This window comes from Garra rufa, chromosome 21, assembly GCF_049309525.1.
Source record: "Garra rufa chromosome 21, GarRuf1.0, whole genome shotgun sequence".
Classification (NCBI taxonomy): Eukaryota; Metazoa; Chordata; class Actinopteri; order Cypriniformes; family Cyprinidae; genus Garra; species Garra rufa.
Window position 1 is genome coordinate 39,076,107 of NC_133381.1, and position 22,330 is coordinate 39,098,436.

At 32.4% G+C, this 22,330-nt stretch overlaps 1 protein-coding gene across 1 annotated transcript in view; it reads right to left on the minus strand.

Moving 5' to 3' along the window:
- galnt16 (UDP-N-acetyl-alpha-D-galactosamine:polypeptide N-acetylgalactosaminyltransferase 16) overlaps nucleotides 1–22,330 on the minus strand; it is a 97,777-nt gene that overhangs the window by 51,921 nt on the left and 23,526 nt on the right. Inside the window, exons 4-6 of the mRNA XM_073826618.1 lie at nucleotides 15,503–15,570; nucleotides 6,505–6,570; nucleotides 4,540–4,661 (exon numbers count right to left, since the gene is read on the minus strand). Of these exons, the coding sequence (XP_073682719.1) occupies nucleotides 4,540–4,661; nucleotides 6,505–6,570; nucleotides 15,503–15,570 (256 nt within the window). The remainder of the gene's footprint in view (nucleotides 1–4,539; nucleotides 4,662–6,504; nucleotides 6,571–15,502; nucleotides 15,571–22,330) is intronic.

The following is a 22,330-nucleotide window of genomic DNA, read 5'->3' on the forward strand; positions in this document are numbered from 1 at the left end:
AATGAATCAAAATGAATGATTAAGGCATTAACAATGTTGCAAAAGATTTATTTTCCTGATTATATATATATATAAATTAATTAATACTTTTATTTAGTAAGGATGCTTTAAATTCATCAAAAAGTCATGATTAAAGCATTAACAATGTTACAAAAGTTATCTTTTCTGATAAATGCTGTTCTTCTGAACTTTCTAATCACCAAAGAAACCTGAAGTAAGAATATTAAAATGATTTCTGAAATATCATGTAACTAGAGTAATGATGCTAAAAATTCAGCTTTGAAATCACAGAAATAAATTACATTTTAAAATATATTCAGATAGAAAACAGTTATTTTAAATAGTATAGTTTTCAAAATGTTACTGTTTTTGCTGTACTTTGAATCAAATAAATACAGGCTTTGTGACCAGAAGAGACTTCTTTAAAAAAACATTCAAATGTTTTGCCTGGTATATATTTCCAAGCTGTTTATCTGTTTAAAGTTTACCAATCTGACTGATTGTTGCTCAAGGCTGCCGAAGCTCATTCTCTTTCAAAGCGCTGTTTAAAGACGACAGACAGTTTGTGTTTCTTTCCATGTGTATCATTAGATTTCTTACAGCGCTCAGATTATTCATGCGTCAGTATGCGTCAGCTCATTTCATTTGACTGAGAACATCACACAAGATGTGATCACACATATAAACTTAAAGCATTAAAAAAATAATGACTCTTTTTCAAAAAAAACAAACAAAAAAACAAAAGCATCCATGGACTTCAAAAACAGATTCTAGTCAAATAGAATATTAAAAAATAACAGTTTTACACTTTGTTATAAAAGTGTCTAAAACTATTACATAATGCCAGTTGCCTTGATTTTACATTTGATGTAACTGTATTTTCATATTTACATCTGAAGAAAATCTGGCTGACGAAAAAGTCTTCAACAATCAGCATGATTTGAGCAATCATTCTGAATCACTGCCTACAGCACAAACACACAGGATCAGATCCACACACTGAGGAAAAACTAGGCTCTTGGCTCCATAACAAAGCTGTTATGCTGCAGAAAAGCGGTTCAGATGATGATGATGATGATGACGATAATCGCTCTTGATGATTTAGGACGAGAGAGGCTGCATGGTGCAGCTGTGAGAAGACAAACTGCCTTTCTCCCGCTCAGATTCTGGGAAAATCTCCCTCTGAGGAACCAGACTGGACTCTGGCCATTTATGACTCATTTCTGACTCTCAGCACTCACAATGTTAAAGCAGCGTCAGAGGTCGCACAGACCGAGAGAGCACAAAGAGATGAAAAATCTGATCAATCTCTATAATAACCTGGTGCAAATTCATTTGCCACTAGGCGGAAGCGTGCCAAAGTAGGTAGGTGTAACATGCACGGGTTGCATGACATGCATCATCCTCTAAAACCATGAATAAAAGTCAACAATGTAAAAGAAAATATGAACTAGACTACAAAATAGAGCTGCACGCGGTGAGAATGAACATGACCACAATGTGTTTCGCTCTATGAGAGAATGAAAATTCAAACGACATTCAGAAATGCTTGATTTTCCAAACCATTTTGCGCAATCTAGGTTTAGGACATTTGTGTTTGATTTTGTGTAAAAAGACACGATCTAAACCAGTCATGATCAATGTTTCTCTGAAATATTTATGCACAGCTGTGCACTTGTAAAGCTTCTCCTGCAAAAAAAAAAACCTGCAGGATGTTTGGAAAATGGCTTAGTTTTTCTAAATCCATGATGATAAATTGCAAACATTGGCCTCTGGTTAATTGGACTAACTTTCACAATGTGACGCATTCATTTGTAGACACTACCTGTTAAAAGTTTGAAATAATTGCAGTTTGTTGTATAATGTTTTATAAAGATATCTCTTCTGCTCACCAAGGCTGCAATTATTTTGCAATCTACACTAGCAGTCAAAAGTTTTTGAACAGTAAGATTTTGAATGTTTTTTCCACCAAGCCTGCATTCATCTAATCCAAAGTATTGCAAAAATGTCTAATTTTGAAGTATTTTTACTATTTTAAATAACTGTTTTCTATTTCAATATATTTCAAAATGTACTTTATTCCTGTGATTTTAAAACTCAATTTTAAGCATCATTACTCCAGTCACATGATCCTTCAGAGATTTTTCTAATATGCTGATTTGCCGCTCAAAAAACATTTAGTATTATTATTACGTTGAAAACAGCTGAGTAGAATTCTTTGATGAATACAAAGTTCAAAAGAACAGCATTTATCTGAAAAGTAATATCATACATGTCTTTATCATCACTTTTAGCATCTTCCTTGCTAAATAAAAGCATTAATATAATAATATTAATTTCTGCCCCTTTTATTATTTATAAAAATTAAAAAAAAAATGTTTCTTGAACAGCAAATCAGAATATTAGAATGATTTCTGCAGGATCATGTGACACTGAAGACTGGAGTAATTTAGCTGTTAAAATGTTTCACAATATTACTGATTTTGATGATCAAATAAATGCAGGCTTTGTGAGCAGAAAAAAACATTAAAAATCAAAAATCAAGTTCAAAAACTTTTGACTGGTAGTGTATTCCACTTCAGTATCACATGATATTCAAATATAAAATAATTATTTTAAAAGGTAATAATATTTCAAAATTGACTGTTTTAACTCTTTTTTACTTCTTTTTTAAATTTTTGATCAAATAAACGGAAGAGTCCTCTTTCAAAGACATTTATTTATTATTCCAAACCTTTGATGGTAGTACATATGGGTAGTGTATTTTTTTTTAACTTCTGTTAGAAAGTTCATAAAGCCTATTTATTTTGCTTATCCAGCTATGCACAATTATATGGTAAGTTTCATTTTACTGGTTTTGATCATTGTTTTGCCCCTGCTGTCTTTAAAACAGTTACAATACAATTTTTAAAGTGCCCCTATTATGCCTTTTCAAATATGATATTTCATGTAGTCTGTCATGTAGCTGTATGTGAACATAAACTATCTGCAAAGTTGTGACGCTGACAGTGCACGACAAATGAAGTTTTTGTCTATCAAAAAAAAGAGTCGGCTCACATTCGCCTAAACGAGTCGTCAGCAATTCGAATCTTTTTTCTGTAACGGCCACACGTCACGAGCTACACATTTGCATAATGTCCGCCCACGTTCTATGTCGCGAACAACTTGCCCGCCCACAAACAGTAGGCCTACCATTTTCACGTGGATTACATCATGTCAAGAAGGGGTCCTGCGCTGTGAGAGTGAATTTGTTTTATATGCCCTTCCGAAAGATGAAACTACCAAGAATGAGTGGTTAACATAAATTTTTTCAACACCTCAGCAGTCCAATTCCAATCTTGTGTTGTGTTCGCTTCATTTTACTGATGACTGCTTTTCCAATCTTGAGGAGTAACGCTTGGTTTTAAAAAATGGATCAGTGCCCAGTTTATTTGGACCGGCTTGCTCCTCTGAACTTCTACCTGTAAGTATGATTAATAATTGATGATTGTATTTTCTAGCGATCGTTCAAAATACGTCTTTTGTGTACATTATGGTGTGTAACAACCCCGCACATGTCTTGGTAACCGGCTAACTTGCGTTTCTGTAGTTCTGTTGTTCAGCTGTGAGTGCAATGTAGTCTAAAAATTGTGATTGATGCAGCTTGACTGTCTGTCTGCCTTATTAGTTTAAGTAATGATAATGATAAACGATGGCTTAACGCAGTGTTATGGATTGTACAGTGTTGAAGTTCACAACGTAGAGGTGTGCCCGGTTCGCTTACAAAAGCAAATTGCAAGCACTTTCCACAGTTAACATATTACACCCACTGAGAAACGTCCTGCTCCGGTCGTGCTTGCAAAACAGTTTCTTGTCGATGTGCCACTTCAACCGTTTCATCGTCAGACTCCGGCTCGAATTGATAGGGTAAAATCGAGGCTATCTTTTCTATGCATTAACAGGTCTCCGCAGCTGTCATTCAGTTATGGCAATGGGCGTTTCGTTTTTGCGCTGTAGCGGTAGACCAATCCAAAAGGACTGCACCATCTGACCAATCACAGCAGTGAGGGCTCACTGAAAGGAGGGGTTTAGAGAGACTGATTCTTCGAACTGCTTCACACGAGTCGTTTACGAATCATTTAGAAACGGGGTAAAATTAAATCTAATTTTGGAGAAAACTAAAGTGTTTTTTGAACTTGCATACATGTAAACCTGTTTTAAGAGACTAAGACAAAAATATTAACTACCTTTAAAATGGCATAATAGGGGCACTTTAAAAAATTTTGCACTTCTATATTTAGCTATATGTTTTGAGTTATTGTAGCTTAAGTGAAGGCACCTCTCATATTTTACCTCATAAAGAAATAAATTATGATATATTGGATGGTTTTTCATTTTGCTAGAATTTCTCTGTTATCAATGGCGCATTGACGTTCCATGGGCTGGTCATGTAATTTTACCAATAGCAACAGGTTTTGCACAACAAGAACAAACACTACAGGCAACGTTTGTGATGCTGTGTGTGATGTTAGTGTACAGCAGAGACGTGAGCGGACGCACCTCTTTGACTCTCTGGATCATGGGTTGCAGCCAGTCTGCGTTGACCTCACAGTGACTGTCCAGGAAGGTGAGGATGGAGGCCGAAGCTGCAGACGCTCCTCTGACACGAGAACGGATCAGACCTGATCAACACCAACACATGTCCATTACAATTCATAACACACTAACACATGAACATCTCAAAATACAAAAATAAAATAAAATAAAGGTGCTTCACGATGCCATAGAAAAAATAACATCTGAAGAACCTTTCAGTTTCACAAAAGGTTCTTTGTGGTGAAAGAAGATTATAAAAAGGTAAGAAAGAGATGGTTCTTTAAAGAACCTTTAACTGAGTGGTACTTTGTGAAACCAAAAATGGATTTTCTATGGCATCGCTGTGAAGAACCTATTAAAGCAACTTTATTTTTTTGAGTGTAATAATAACAAGACTAAATAATACATTCACTGAGAGCACAAATAAAGCTTGTTAGTCAAGGACTGTTTCTCATGCTAAGTTTTGTGCCATTTTTTACATGCCTGGTAGCTTGAAGCTAATTTATATTTTAATGTACTCCTTAAAGCTGACAAAATAAAACTTAACCAGATAAAAACTTTCATTTAAAAGTTTGTTGTCTGTAAGATTTAATGTTTTTTATGTTTAATGTTAATGTTTTAAAAATAAAAATATTTGTCCACGTTTTCACTGTTATATGGTATGAGGCTCTCTTACACATTGTATTGAATGTCCGAGGCTTTGTTCTTTCTTTTGACATACTGCATGATCAGATCAGAGATTTTAATATATGATCAAAAATGCTGGCTTAATTTAATCCTGTGATCAAATGTGAATATTCATTTCTTCAGTGTCACTGGATCCTTTAGAAATCATTGTATTTTTTTGTTATTTAACAAGTATGCTTTCAATTGATCAAAAGTGATTCTAAATAAACTTTTAATGTTACAAAAGAGTTCTATTTCAGATAAATGCTGTTCTTCTGAACTCTCTATTCATAAAAGAAACCTTAAGAAAATTACTCTGTTTTTTTTACATAAAAATAATAAATGTTTTTTGAGCAGCAAATCAGCATATTAGAATGATTTCTAAAGGATCATGTGACTGGAGTAATGGTGCTAAAATTCAGCTTTGAAATCACAGGAATAAATTACATTTTAAAATATATTCAAACAGAAAACAGTTATTTTAAATAGTAAAAATATTTCACAATGTTACTGCTTTTTCTGTACTTTGGATCAAATAAATGCAGGCTTGGTGAGCAGAAGAGACTTCTTTAAAAAACATTCAAAATCTCACTGTTCAAAAACTTTTTATACATTTTTATCATTTATCAATCTTTTCTAAAATTATAAATGTCACTTACTATCCCTTTTTTTCTCAGGTTAATGCATCCTTACTGAATAAAAGTATTAATTTCTTTTTTTTATCTCACTGACCCAAAACGTTTGAACAGAAGTGTGTATTTTGCAGTCTTTCTGAAAAATATGTCATTTCTGCTGAATTTACATTATTCCTGTTGGAAGATGCCATTCTTATGTTTGTTTGTTTAGTACTATACTGAAGAATGCACCTAATAGGATTTAAATTAACAGGTTTTATTCAGGTCATAAGATTATTATACACATTTTTTGTGACCCTGTGACCACAAAATCAGTCATAAGTGTCAGTCTTTCGAAATTGAGGTTTATATGTCATCTGAAAGCTGAATAAATAAGCTTTCAATTGATGTATGGTTTATTAAGACAATATTTGGCTGATATACAACTATTTGAAAATCTGGAATCTAAGGGTGCAAAAAAATAAAAATATTGAGAAAATCACCTTTTGTGGTTCAGTGTCACATTTAAACCACCAAAAAAAGTTTTATGTGTTAAATCAGGTATACATATTGTATACTATCAATATGACAACATGTTTAAGGTTAGTATACTGTATGAATGTATCTCCACTTCTCATTTCACACATACCTTCCCGGCGCTCGTTTCTCAGGCAGCGCACCTTCGGGATCTGAGAGAGCAGTCGACAGTCTTCAGCTACAGAGAGAAAGACAGACAGAGACAGAGAGAGAGAGAGACATCAGATATCCCAGAGCACACATGTGCATATCAACATTTTAACATGATCATTTTAATGGACGGTTAAGACTCTAAAAGGCAAGATACATATAAACAATCTGTTAATGAAACAAGCGCACACACACACACACACACACACACACACACACACACACACACACACACACACACACACACACACACACACACACACACACACACACACACACACACACACACACACACACACACTCACAAGGAAGGATTAATTACAGCTGGATCACACTGACAAATCAGGTAAATCTACACCTCTAGAGGAACCACAGCGAGAACTAAAGTCCCTGACGAGCTAGGAATACTGAAACAGAACCAGTTCAATTTTAATTTCAATTTTAACCAAATCAATTTTAATTAAATGATTTTCATTATGTTCGCTTGCACTAATGCTTATTGAACATCTGCATTCTTCTGCTGATGTGGGGCAAACACTGCACTAAAAATACACAGCAGCAGAGCACCAGAATGAATGCTTTAGCTGAGTTTGCAACTTGAGCTGAATGTGATTATAGACAATATGTGACCCTGGACCACAAAACCAGTCATAAGGTTAAATTTTACAAAACTGAGATATATACATCATATGAAAGCACAATAAATAAGCTTTCTATTGATGTATAGTTTGTTAGGATAGGACAATATTTGGCCGAGATACAACTATTTGAAAATCTGGAATATTAGGGTGCAAAAAAATCAAAATACTGAGAAAATCACCTTTAAAGTTCTTCAAATTAAGTTCTTAACAATGCATATTACTAATCAAAAATTACATTTTGATAGGTTTACAGTAGGAATTTTACAAAAAATCTTAATGTAACATGATCTTTACTTAATTTCCTAATGATTTTTGACATAAAAGAAAAATCAATAATTTTGACCCATACAATGTATTTTTGGCTATTGCTACAAATATACCCCAGCGACTTAAGACTGGTTTTGTGGTCCAGGGTCACATATATGAGATGAAAACACATAAATACAGTAATATTGTGAAATATTATTACTATTTCATATAATTGTTTTTTATGTGAATATATTGTAAAATGTAATTTATTCCTTTGATGCAAAGCTGAATTTCCAGCATCTTTACTCCAGTCTTTAGTGTCACATGATCCTTCAGAAATCATTCTAATATGCTGATTTGCTGCTCAACAAACATTTCTGAATATTATCAATATTGAAAACAGCTGAGCTGCTTCATATTTGTGTGGTTTGCTGTTTGTAAGCTTTTTTGGTTTCGCATAGTTTGACTCTATGGCACCAAAAACTAATATAACGGCTTTATTCAAGACAAAAAGTATTATTTTAATATTAAGAGCCAGTGTTATTTCAGTATTATTGATATACTATTATAATTTTTGTTAAAACATTGAATTTATATTTACTATTTTCACTTAAAAAAATGTTTTTTTTTTTTTGTCATTTTGTTGTTTTTATTATTACATGGTACATAGTATTAATTTTTAATTAAGTATTTTAGTACTTCAACTTTAAATTAAAAATGAGAAATGCTCCCTTGGCAATTATCTAAAATATAATAAGTTTTATTTTTGCTTTTGTTTTTGTGTTGTATTTTATTTCAATATTTATTTCAACAATTATTTTTCATGGGTTTTTTTAATTTTTATTTTTAGTTAACAATAATAACCTTGCATGACACTAACCATTATATTTGACCATGGCCACAAAACCAGGGTCAGTTTTTTAAAATTGATTTTTATACATCATCTGAAATCCAAATAAATGCGCTTTCCATTGATGTATGGTTTGTTAGGCTAGGACAATTTTTAGCCGAGATACAACTATTTGAAAATCCGGAATCTGAGGGTGCAAAAAAAAAAAAAAAAACTAAATTTGAGAAAATCACCTTTAAAGTTGTCCAAATTCTTCAATTAAATTCTTAGCAATGCATTTTACTAATAAAAAAATATTTTTTGTTAATACATTGAATTTATTTAATTTTTATACTTTCTGTTTTCACTTTAAGTTCAATTTGTGTTGTTTTTTATTATCACATAGTACATAGTATTAGTTTTTACTTATTACTTTTAGTTTATTTACTTTTAGTTATTTTAGTACTTCAACTTTAAATTAAAAATTAGATGCTCCCTTGGCAACTAGCTAAAATAAAATGTTGTTTTTTTTTCTGTGTGTTGTATTTTATTTCAATATTTATTTCAACAATTAATTTTCATGTTTTTGTTTTATTTTTATTTTTAGTTAACAATAATAACCTTGCACAAAACTAACCAATATATGTGACCATGGCCACAAAACCAGTCATAAGGGTCAATTTTTTTTAAAATTGATATTTATACATTATCTGAAATTCGAATAAATACGCTTTTCATTGATGTATGGTTTGTTAGGCTACAACAATTTGAGCAGAGATACAACTATTTGGAAATCTGCAGTCTCAGGGTGCAAAAAAAAACTAAATATTGAGAAAATCACCTTTAAAGTTGTCCAAATGAAATTCTTAGCAATGCATTTTACTAATTAAAAATTATTTTTTGATAAGTTTTTTAAATTTTTGTTTTATATTTTATTTCAATATTTATTTCAACAATTATTTTTCATGTTTTTTGTTTTATTTTTATTTTAAGTTAACGATAACAACCTTGCACGAAACTAACCAATATATGTGACCATGGACCACAAAACCAGTCATAAGGGTCAGTTTTTTTAAAATTGATATTTATACATTATCTGAAATTCGAATAAATACGCTTTTCATTGATGTATGGTTTGTTAGGCTACAACAATTTTAGCAGAGATACAACTATTTGGAAATCTGCAATCTCAGGGTGCAAAAAAAAAACTAAATATTGAGAAAATCACCTTTAAAGTTGTCCAAATGAAATTCTTAGCAATGCATATTACTAATTAAAAATTATTTTTTGATAAGTTTCTTAAATTTTTGTTTTATATTTTATTTCAATATTTATTTCAACAATTATTTTTCATGTTTTTTGTTTTATTTTTATTTTAAGTTAACGATAATAACCTTGCACGAAACTAACCAATATATGTGACCATGGACCACAAAACCAGTCATAAGGGTCAGTTTTTTAAAATTGATATTTATACATTATCTGAAATCCGAATAAATAAGCTTTGTTAGGATAGGGCAATATTTGGCCGAGATACAACTATTTGAAAATCTGGAATCTGAGGGTGCAAAAAAATCTAAATATTGAGAAAATCACCTTTAAGTTTGTCCAAATGAAATTCTTAGCAATGCATATTACTAACCAAAAATTACGTTTTAATATTTTTACAGTTGGAAATTTACAAAATATCTTCATGGAACATGATTACTTAATATCTTAATGAATTATGGCATAATAAAAAAAATCAATAATTTTGACAAATACTGTACAATGTTTTGTGGTCCAGGGTCACATAAATCAATATATACCAACAAAACTCACTTTTATGGGTTTGTCAGGTAGAAATATACTTAAGGAATCATTCAAATCTCTATAGACAGTTCTGATTTGAATATGTGTGTGTGTGTGTGTGTGTGTGTGTGTGTGTGTGTGTGTGTGTGTGTGTGTGTGTGTGTGTTTGAGTGTGTGTTTGCATGTGTTAGAGAATGAAGCCGCAGAGGAAGTGTGGCAGATGGTGATGGGGAGGATAAAGCACAGATTACTGTCAGGACAAAAGTCAAGTCACACTCTAATGGCAGATGTCAGCGTGAGTGACACTGTACTGTCAACTAGCATGTGTCTCACAAACATGTGTGTGTGTGTGGATTGTTGTTGTGATTTGTTTTGAAGGAGGAAATGAAATGTGTGTGAAATTTGTATTCAGTGATAATTAGAAGGGAATGTACCGCATCACAATCCATTTTCTGCTAAAATCGGTCCAACTCTTCACACTGCTGGCTCATGTGGCTGCTTGCCAGGATGTGGCTACATGATTGCTAAGATGTTCTGAGTGTTTTCAGCATGTTGCTTCCGAGGTTGCCAGTGTTTTCTGTGTGTTTGCCAGGGTGTTGCTAGGTAATTGCGCGGGTCGCATATGAAATGTTTACTGTTTTATTTATTTATTTATTTTTACTCAGTTATAATGGTTTGATTAAAATTTGAAAGCTGAATTAAAGTATTAGTTCACTTCCAGAATAAAAAATTTCTGGTAATTTACTCTCCCCCATGTTATCCAAGATGTTCATGTCTTTCTTTTTTTCACGCGAAAAGAAACTCCAACAAGTTTTTGGAGGAAAGCATTGCAGGATTTCATTGGGAATCAATGGGTTGAAGGTCCAAATTGCAGTTTCAATGCAGCTTCAAAGGGCTCCACACAATCCCAGTCGAGAAATAAGGGTCTTATCTAGCAAAACGAAACAATTTATATACTACAATGCTCATTTTGCAAAAACTCGACCTCAAGTATTACGTACTCACACACATGTGACACAGGCAGAAGTTCCAGCCTAGTGTTTACAAAAAACAAAATATTTAAAGAACGTCAAGCAGCCTTTACAAAAAAGGTAAAACAACAATGTTGGACAATTTCGAAGTTGGAGGAGAAAATGAGATTGAGTTTTTGTCCTACCCTACCTTTTTGAAACAAAGTACACAGACGCAAAAACTAACCACGCGTGACTTTTTCAACATGATGCAAGCAAAACTAGAGCAAGATGAGCATTTGTGGTTAAAAAGTGTCATGATCGGGGCTGTGGGTCTCCCCTCAGCCTCCTGAGGTCGCTGTTCACACTGCACTTTCGGATTGCATTCACCTGTCTTTGTCATTTGCACTGATTACACTCACATCTGTTCACAATTATCATTTGGACTATAAGAACTCTTCCTGCTCACTCTGGATTCAGGTCTGCATTGTCTTTTGTCCTCTGTGTATTTTTGTGTTCCAGTTCTACTCATGACCTTGCTCTTGTTTTGTTCAGTTTATGTCTGAGTTTATGTTGAGTCTGCCGTGTTGGCTTTTTGGTTTTGTTTTGTTTGTTATTATTTTCATTAAAGAAACTACTTACCTGCATTTGGACCCAGACCTCCCTTACTCCAACGTGACAAAAAAGTATGTAAATTAAAAAAAAAAAATAGAGAACTTGACAGATCCTTTAGCTAGAGAAGACCTTTATTCCTCAGCTGGGATTGTGTAGCTGCATTAAAACTGCAATTTTAACTTTCAATCCATTGATCCCCATTGAAGTCCACTATATGGAGAAAAATCCTGGATTGTCTTTCTCAAAAATTTTTATTTCTTTTCGACTTAAGAAAGAAAGACATAAATATCTTGGCTGACTTGGGGCTAAGTAAATTATGTGAAAATTTTTATTTAATTTTAAATTCATCACACGATAAAACAAAATAAAACCGTTATCTGTTATAGAGTAAAAATTTAAACATTAGTTATTAAATTATAGGGGATTTTTTATTCTGGAAGTGAACTAATCCTCAAATAAAAGTTTAACAATTTAAAACTTTAAAAATTTAACAACACACGATAAAACAAATACTGTTGTTTTAACAAAATAAAACAGTTATCTGTTATATCTTTTACTTTCAGAATAAACATTTCATCCAACATGTTCATGTCTTTCTTTCTTCAGTTTTCTGAGGAAAACATTCCAGGATTTTTCTCCATATAGTGGACTTCAATGGTGCTCAATGGATTAAAGGTTAAAAATGCAGTTTCAATGCAGCTTCAAAGGGCTCTACAAAAAAAAAAAAATAAATAAATAATAATAATAATAATAATAATATATATATATTACAAAGTGAATGTGCAAAGAAAGTCAAACACTCTTTACAAAAAAGGGTAAATCAACAATGTTGGATTTTGAAGTTGGAGGAGAAAATGAGATGGAGTTTTTGTCCTACCCTACCTTTGTGACTGTTCCAACATGATGCAAGCAGAGCTAGAGCAAGATGAGCATTTGTTTTTGTTTTTTAGAACTTGACCAATTGTTTCGCTAAATAAGACCTTTATTCCTTGGCTGGGATCGTGTAGATGCCTTTGAAGCTGCTATTTTAACCTTTAATCCATTGAGCACCATTGAAGTCCACTATATGGAGAAAATTCCTGCAATGTTTTCCTCAAAATACTTTTCGACTAAAGAAAGAAAGAACATCTTGGATGACAAGGGGGTGAGTAAATTATAGGGACATTTTTATTCCGGAGTGAAACTAATCCTTAAATAAAATGTTATCAATCTAATCATTCATTAAAACTTTAACAACACATGATAAAACAAATACTGCTGTTTTTACAAAATAAACCTGTTATCTGTTATACAGTCAAAACTTTTAAGCAACTTGTAAGCAAATTTTTACAGTCACTTAGGGAAAGTAAAACTGGTTTAAAACACAAAAATTTTAAAAAATCCTTTAAAATACACTAATACTTTACTGTTTACTGACTGACATTAATCAAAGTTCACACATCAAACTAAAATAATTCAATAAAATTTCATTTAACAAAATAAAATGTAACAAAGAAAAAAACTAAGACGAACCAGGGTATTGTGTTACACAGGGTATTGTGGTGTTCATTTACATTTTTTTCATTGTAAATTATAACAGAACCTCTTTTTACTTCCAAACACTGTACATTCAATAGTAGTTTACCGTAAAATTACATTTAATGTCCCAATCTATTACAATTTTCCAATAAAAAGTTGTTATTGTAATATTTTAACAGTTTGTTTTACTATTGAAATGATATTTTTTACAGTGTAATTGTCTTTTTTTGTTGAACGAATGCATAAAACTTTAGCAATTTAATTAATCTTCTAAAATGTAGTCGAATGAAACTTGAACAATTACTTTAATTTTTATAGCAATACAGAGTGCATAACAGAGCTTTACTGTTTAAATAAAAAAATGGACAATTCCTTAAAGTTTCATCAAACTTTTATTTGCCACATTGTAATGAATACCTAAACCTGATAAATACCAAACCGTCAAGCAATCTCAATTGCACAGTTTAGGAGAAATGAGTTGCACGCTTGAGTTTATCACTCATAAATTACAACTTTTAAATCACTAAGTCTAAGTATAACTGGCAGCAACAGCACAAAAACTTTGTCTTAACCAAGAGCGCAAAAAGCCACTGAGATATAGTGAGAATAAGCAAGAAATTTGCCAAGCGTTTGTGATTATCTGCAAGTGTCCAAACATTGGTCACATGGTCCTGCTGATGAAAGCAAACATCAGACTAGTTTAGGATGAGCGTTAATAGGATTTAAAGGTGCAGTGGAAATTCTGCTTTACTCTTCAGAAACACTAAAGCTCATCTGCTGGTTCACATGGTTGACTGTCCAGCGAGGACAGAAATGCTGCTGCAGTGAACCCTGTGAAGACCGCTGTGAGCTGGCATCACTACGGCTCATCTGTTAGCAGTAATTACAAGGAATAAACACACTCATTCACAAACACACACACACACACACACCCCACAAACAACAACCTGATGAGGAAGACTGGCTAGAGCTGAACCTCCATGAACAACATCTGCTGCATCAAGCTGGTACTGGTTTGGCTTCACTGATTGCTATCCAAAAGTTGCTCTGTTTGTACAATGTTTTTCATTTCAATTGCAAATGTTTTGTTAATGTCAGAGATTCACTAGGCTCAACACTTTACAATAGGGTTTGATTTAAAGGAACCGTATGTAGGATTGTGGCCAAAACTGGTATTGCAATCACTTTCAAAATACTGTAGAAAGGTGTATCCACTCCCCCTCCCCCCTGACTAGTGATGGGATTTATGGCTCTTTGAGGGGATCCGGATCTTGTCGATTTCAATATATATATATATATATATATATATATATATATATATATATATATATATATATATATATTTCATGCATTTTCTAAAAAATATATAATGTAATGTAATAAAAATAATGTATAAATGAATAAAAGTATAAATATATTTTTTTATTGCCTTGTTTTTTAAATTGTCTTTTTATTGCCATGTCATTTTAGTCAGTAATTAAATTATTCAGATTTACAATCTGCTCTATAAATCAAGCATAGCATTACACATAAAACCTGGCGCGTATTGTACTTTATTCAGTAACGAACTGAAAGCTTGTTTAAATTATTACGGAGCTTTCCGTTCTGACGACAACCCTGAATAAACTCAAAGCAGCGCTCTATCCAGATGTAAGGAGCACAGAATATTTCACAGGCTCTGACAACAGTGCAATATATAGTTCAAGATACTGACTAGCAAACCTTAAATTAAGATGCAGCTGCATGAACTTTGCATGAACTTTTAAGTCAACACACAACTTCTAACCCCTAGCCTTCACCCTATTTATTTTTTAGTTTAGTAAAGCAGATGTTAATTGTGTTTCAGTGTGTTGTAGTGCATTATAAAACACTATGCATTAATAACAACATATTCTAGATAGGTCAAACTAACCAGAGTGTCTTCCAGTGTTTTAGTTCAGAAACGTGAAATTAATTTCTCATAGAGAACAGTAGATCAGTCTTATCTCATTGTCAGCATGTTTGTGTGTTTGTGAGGTGCTTGTGCTCCTCATGCCAAAGAAAGGAGAGCGTAAAGCACCGCCCGAACTCAACACATGATCTCTGTGAAGGGAAAAATCACGTCCCTCTCTTTAACGCTCCACAACATTAATCACAGCGGAGCTCCGCTTCTGATTGTGCCGTTTGTTTCCTCACCATGGCAACAGCAGGGCCGGGTTCGGTCTTGGCTCACAACGCACAGAGAATGAGCCATATTTACAAAGACCTCCACAGCTAATGTGTCCTCAAAGGTCAATTATGAGCACATACACACGCGGAAAACACTTTGTCATCATTCACTGCTTTCATGTGAGTGTGTGTGTGTGTTTGTGCCGAAGCTCTACTTACGGTCAGAGCTGAAGTCGTCCACAAGAATCATTTCCTGTATCAAGTGAGGAGGGCTTCTCATCAGGACACTGAAAACAAAAACAGGACACGAAGAGATAAATGCACTATAATCTATAATAGATCATGTATCATATCTTTAACAGCTTTATTTTCTGAAGAGAATGTGGGGCTAAAGCCACACCCTAAGAATAAATGTGCTTCTCAATGCACCCAAATTTCTAATTGCAGAAAAAATATACGTTTGTATTGAACATTTATGGAGCAACAAATTTTAAGTGAAAATAAATACAAGTAGTTTATTTTGCAAGTAATTATTTTAGGTCCATATATATATGACCCTGGACCACAAAACCAGTCATAAGGTGAAATTTGACAAAAATGAGATATATGAAAGCTCAATAAATAAGCTTTCTATTGATGTATGGTTTGTTAGGATAGGACAATATTTGGCTGAGATACATCTATTTGAAATCAGAAATCTGAGGATGCAAAAAAATCAAAAAGACTGAGAAAATCACCTTTAAAGTTGTCCAAATTAGGTTCTTAACAATGCATATTACAAATCAAAAATTACATTTTGATATGTTTACAGTAGGAATTTGACAAAAAATCTTCATGGAACATGAACTTTACTTAATTTCTTAATGATTTTTGGCATAAAAAAAAAATCTAAAATTTTAACCCACGCAATGTATTTTTGGCTATTGCTACAAATATACCCCAGCGACTTAAGACCAGGGTCCAGGGTCATATATATATATATATATATATATATATATATATATATATATATATATATATATAGCACAACAACATTTGGAGTTGTATAAATGAATAAACAAGAGTATAAATTTTGTCTTTTTATTGCCAAATTATTTTAGGTCAAAAAAAAAAAAAAAATCATACAAGTTGTTTATTTTTAGAAATCGTATAAGTAAAAATCACACACAGTTTTTTTTTTAATGATCTAAGTTAATACTTGTTCAAAACAATCACTTTAGCAAAGTTTGTACTATTTCTTGCTTATTTTGATAAAATAATAAATTTTTGTTCAAAAAATGTACTGTCATTAACATATGTTCATATAAAAATATATTTTAAAATACAAAAACAAAATCATTTTAAAAAGTACAAATTTTGAAGTATTGAAGGAGATCCCATAATAATTTGATATAGATTTACAGTAGTAACAACAAATTACATTTTACAAGATCTGTTAAATATGACGGTTTCATTCTAAACATGGTGATTATCTCTAAGATGGACACCCAACATAATATATGATATTTACTATCTATATCTAACCATGTCATGTCAACAAATGGAAAAGTCAGGCATCTATTAATTATCATGTTAATTATCATGTGCATTTTAACCCCAACAGCAGGGGCGCTTTTTACCTTAAATACCATATTTTTACATATTCTTTCGTTATTAAAAAAATGTTGCTTTAATTATCTTAAACAAAACTGAAAATCATTAGGAACCTTTAAATCGCAAAATATACTATTTTAAACTATTTTAAAGATTCTCATTTGCTCTACAGCATTTTAAAAAATATCACATAGTAAATCAAGTAAGCACAGAAGCAACTTCTGATCACGTCAAGAATCAGCCAAATTTGCACATGCATCTTGAAAAGCAGACGTTTTGGAAAGTGCTATGGCAAGTTTTTCTGCCATCTAGTGTATAATTTATATGCAATACAGTTATTATTATTATTTGGATTTAATGCATTAAGAGCCAGGGGTGTACATTTTTGAACAGAATGAAGATGTGCACATTTTCCTATTTTGCCTAAATGTATTTTTTTTTTCATTTAATACTGCCCTTCAGAAGCTACTTACATGTTTCTGAGAAGACAAAATAAGTTAAAATTACCCTGATTTTTCTGATCAATCAGGTAATAACACAGTATTAAAAATCAAGTGTATATAAACTTTTGAACAGGGTCATTCAACTATTAAATTCAACTATTATTTTCTCTTGTGTACTATATGTAAACATCTTTTAAGTGAAATATCTTATTCAGGTCAATAATAAATAAAAAATGACATGCATTTTGTATGATTCTGCAAGGTGTATGTAAACTTTTGACCTTACCTGTAATTAAATAAAATGTCATTTGTTTTAAAACTTGGATGTCACGTATTTCAATATATTTGTAATTAGACTTTAGTTATGATTAAGTTTTATTTAGAATATATTAACTTTAAATCACATAGTACAGTTAAATTATAATCAAGTACTTCACAAAATAAGTGTACTCCTTTAGGGCATGACGAAAGAATTTTAAAACAATGATTTAATATGCAGTTTAGAAGTAAACCTTTTAATTTGACATGATCATAAAGTGTACTTCATGAACGTGTCTCTATTTAAATACACTTCAGTGACCTTCTGTGTCATTAATATTACATTATCAGCAAGTAAAATATATTTTTTTATGATTTGAAGTACACTACAAGTGAACACTGAAAACAATTTAGCACACTTTATTTTCACTAGGGACCTTGGTGATCGCATAGCAACATCTTGCAAACCACAGACACATCAGCACTGTGGAAGCAGCACTTTTTTTTTTTTTTTTTTTTTTTTTTACTTTATTTATTAGATTTTTTCCTTATATTCAAAACTTACAAAACATACACAAACACATATTCACACATACCATTGTCCATCAAACAATGTTCACAATAACATACACATACAAAAAAAAAAAAAAAACATTTAACCTTCAATCAGTTTCACTGTTTTTTCCTCAAAAGCATGCAACTATTCGAAATTATCTTATAGCCTGCATATTTTAAAATCTACCAGAATGGATTTCTATTGCAGGTTCAGTAATATGAGTCATTATGGGTTAGTTATAATAATTCAAAACAGATAATACATATTATGACAAAAGAAATAACTGAACAAGTACAATAATATAATTTTATTTATTTATTTTGGGGGGGGGGGGGGGTGATTAGATTCCTTAAATCTAATCTTCTTCTTAGTTTAAATGTTTATTTGTTTCAGATGGTCAATTTATCCATTTCCAATAGCATTTGTATCATTAAAATAATCTATAAACGCTTGCCAAATTTTATAGAATTTTTCTTCTTTCTTTTTGAGGGTCCATCTAATTTTCTCCAGCTCCAAATGTTTCATTACATCCCTCATTAGATTAATATATGAAGGGGCAGCTTTTTGTTTCTAGTTTAATAGTATTAACCTTCGTGCTAGTAGACAGATAAATGAAACCATATTTCGTTCAGCACTGTTTTTAGCCATCTCAGATTCTACAATACCTAGAACCGCCATCAGTGGATCTAGTTCAATGGGTCTTTGGAATATCCTTGAAAATGTCAGAAAGATATCTTTCCAGTAAACTGATAATTTTGAACAGCTCCAAAACATATGAGCCAATGATGCTGGTACAAGTCCACAACGATCACATGAAGGATCTACCTCCGGAAATATCTTATTGAGTTTTTGCTTAGACCAGTGTAACCGATGTATTACTTTGAATTGTATAAGGCCATGCCTTGCACATACCGATGACCTATGAATCTGTTTGAGGGCTGTTTCCCATTGTTCCTCTGTAATTTCTACACCTAAATCTTCCTCCCAGGAGGATTTTAAGTGCTCTAGAGTTGATGTGCTTGTCAACTGAAAGAGCATTTCATATATGTATGAAATGCCTCCTTTCTTATGAGGATCATGTAAGATGATCATTTCCATTACTGATTGATTTGGAGAGTTGGGATATACTGGATTATTTTGTTTAACAAAGTTACGTACCTGTAAATATTTAAAAAAATGAGACTGAGGTATGTTGTATTTGTTTTGTAGTTGCTCAAAAGATGGGAAAATTTTATCAATAAATAGATCTATAAAACTATGAATTCCTTTTCCAAACCAGTCATCAAATATTGTATTTTTAAATGAGGGAGCAAACCATTGATTCTTTATGAGGGGGCTTTGGAGAGAACCAGCTTGCCAGCCAAAAAATTTTCGGACCTGGGACCAAATCTTGAGTGTATGCGAAACTACTGGATTGTCTAGCAGCCCAGGACGTATAGTAGGCAGAGGTGAAAACAGTAAAGCTGAAAGTGAGGAAGGATAACAGTTAGCCCCTTCTATGCTCACCCATAATTGGGCCTGTTTTTGTAACCAGTAGGCCATCATCCTAATATTACTCGCCCAGTAATAGACCTGAAAGTTTGGTAGTCCCATTCCGCCTTTTGATTTGGGTCTCTGCAAAAAAGTCTTCCTTATTCTGGGTATCTTTCTATTCCAAATAAACTCTGAAATAATTTTATCAAGATTGTGAAAAAAACTTTTCTTTATATATATTGGTATACATTGAAATAAAAATAAAAATTTTGGAAGGATGGTCATTTTTATTATATTAATTTTACCTGCTAATGAAATCGCAATATGAGACCATCTCTGTAGATCCTGTGTTATTTGGTCCAGTAATTTAAGAAAATTCTCTTTATACAGATCTACAAATGTCTTAGTAACGTTTATCCCTAAGTATTTAAACTGGGTTGAAGTTTTAAAGGGTAGGGTTTCAAAAGGTTGCCGATCAGCTAAATTATTAATTGGAAATAGTATACTTTTCTCCATATTAAGTTTATACCCCGATATTTGTCCAAATATTTTTAAAGCAGATACTATCTCAGGAACAGATTTACATGGGTTGGATATATATAATAATAAATCATCCGCATATAATGATACTTTATGTTCCCCTCCACCTCGAACAATCCCACTATAACCAGTCAAGTTTCGTAGAGAGATCGCCAAAGGTTCAATTGCTAGTGCAAAAAGCATTGGCGATAATGGGCAACCTTGTCTAGTAGAACGAGTCAACCTAAAGTAATCAGACCTGAGTTTATTGGTCTGTACTGATGACATTGGGGATGTATAAAGGAGCCGAATCCATGAAATAAATATAGTACCGAAACCAAACCTCGACAGGGTCGAGAAGAGATAATCCCACTCGACCCTGTCAAAGGCCTTCTCAGCATCTAACGAAATAAGTATTTCTGAATGAGATCTAGAATGAGAGGAATATATTATATCAAATAATCTACGGATGTTGTGAACCATTTGTCTGTTTCTAATAAAACCCGTCTGATCCTCATGAATTATAGTTGGTAGTACTTTATCTAACCTAATGGCCATAATTTTAGCTAATATTTTGCTGTCTACGTTTAATAGACTCACTGGTCTATATGATGCTGGATCAAGTGGGTCCTTTCCTTTCTTATGTATTAAAGAAATTGATGCTTGGTATAATGTGCCTGGAAGAAGACCCCTCTCTAACGATTCATTAAAAACCTCTAGAAGAAGAGGAGCAACATCTGTGAGGAAAGTTTTGTAAAACTCTGATGTATATCCATCTGGACCAGGTGCCTTTGAAGATTGTAGACTATGTATTGCAAAATTAACCTCTTCCAAAGTAATAGGTTCTTCTAATAAGTTTTTATCACTTTCATTAATGGAGGGAATATCTAAGTTATCAAAAAAGTTGTTGAAGAGTCTGGTTTCTTTTTTTGATTCAGTTGAATATAATTTTATATAAAATTGCTCAAATTCTTTATTAATTTCTAATTGATCTTTTGTAATACAACCAGAGCTAGTACGAATTTCCGTTATTAATTTTGATGTTTCTGATACCCTTATCTGATGTGCCAGATATTTTCCTATTTTATCCCCACTTTCATAGTACTTATATCTAGAGAAATTTATTAAATTAACAGTCTCGGCTGATGATAAAACATTAAATTCCGTTTGCAATGTTATCCTTTTTGTTAAAAGTTCAGTTGTAGGAGATATTGCGTATTGATGATCTATTCCTGAAATTTGTTTTGCTAATTTTTGTCTTTCCTCTTTCTGAGTTTTAGTCTGATGTGCCTGAAGAGAGATAATTTGTCCACGTAAAAAGGCTTTCAGAGCCTCCCATAGCATGCCTTTAGAGACTTCTGGAGTTTTGTTAGTTTGCATATAAAAATCTATTTGGGATTTTATATATTTAACATGCGTTTCCTTAGTTAGTAAACTGTTATCCATTCGCCAGGTTCTGGAAGTATGTCTATTTGGGAAGATCAGTTGTAATTTTAATGGGGCATGATCCGATAAAACAATGGCTTCATAATCAATGTCTTTTACTGCTGAAAATAACTTAGAGTCCAAGAAAAAATAATCAATCCTAGAATAAGAATTATGTGGTTGCGAAAAGAAAGAATATTTTTTCTGAGTTGGGTTTAAATATCTCCAAATATCTATTATATTCTCCGATTGTAAAAAGTTCTGGATTAGTCTGGCAGACTTTGATACAGGCTGCTGTTTACATGATGATCTGTCTAATACTGGGTCCATCACCAAATTAAAATCTCCTGCTAAAATTAAGTTGTGGCTGTGTAGATTTGGTAAAATTGCTAATACTGAATTCACAAATTTCTCATCATCATAGTTGGGGGCATAGATGTTTGCCAGTGTTACAGGGGTATTGTAAAGTTTCCCTGTTACAATAATATATCTACCATTTGGGTCAGAAATTATATCAGTTGTAGTAAAAGGAATACCTTTTTTTATTATGATAGCCGTTCCACGTGACTTGCAATTAAATTTTGAATGAAACACATTGCCAACCCAGTTTTTATATAATTGTTTGTGCGCTTGATTTTTAAGATGTGTCTCTTGTAGAAAGGCCACATCCACCCCCAACTTCCTGAGATGAGCCAGTATATTACCTCTTTTCACAGCACCATTCAGACCTTTACAATTCCAAGTGACAAACTGCACATTAACCGCCTCAAGAGTTTTAAA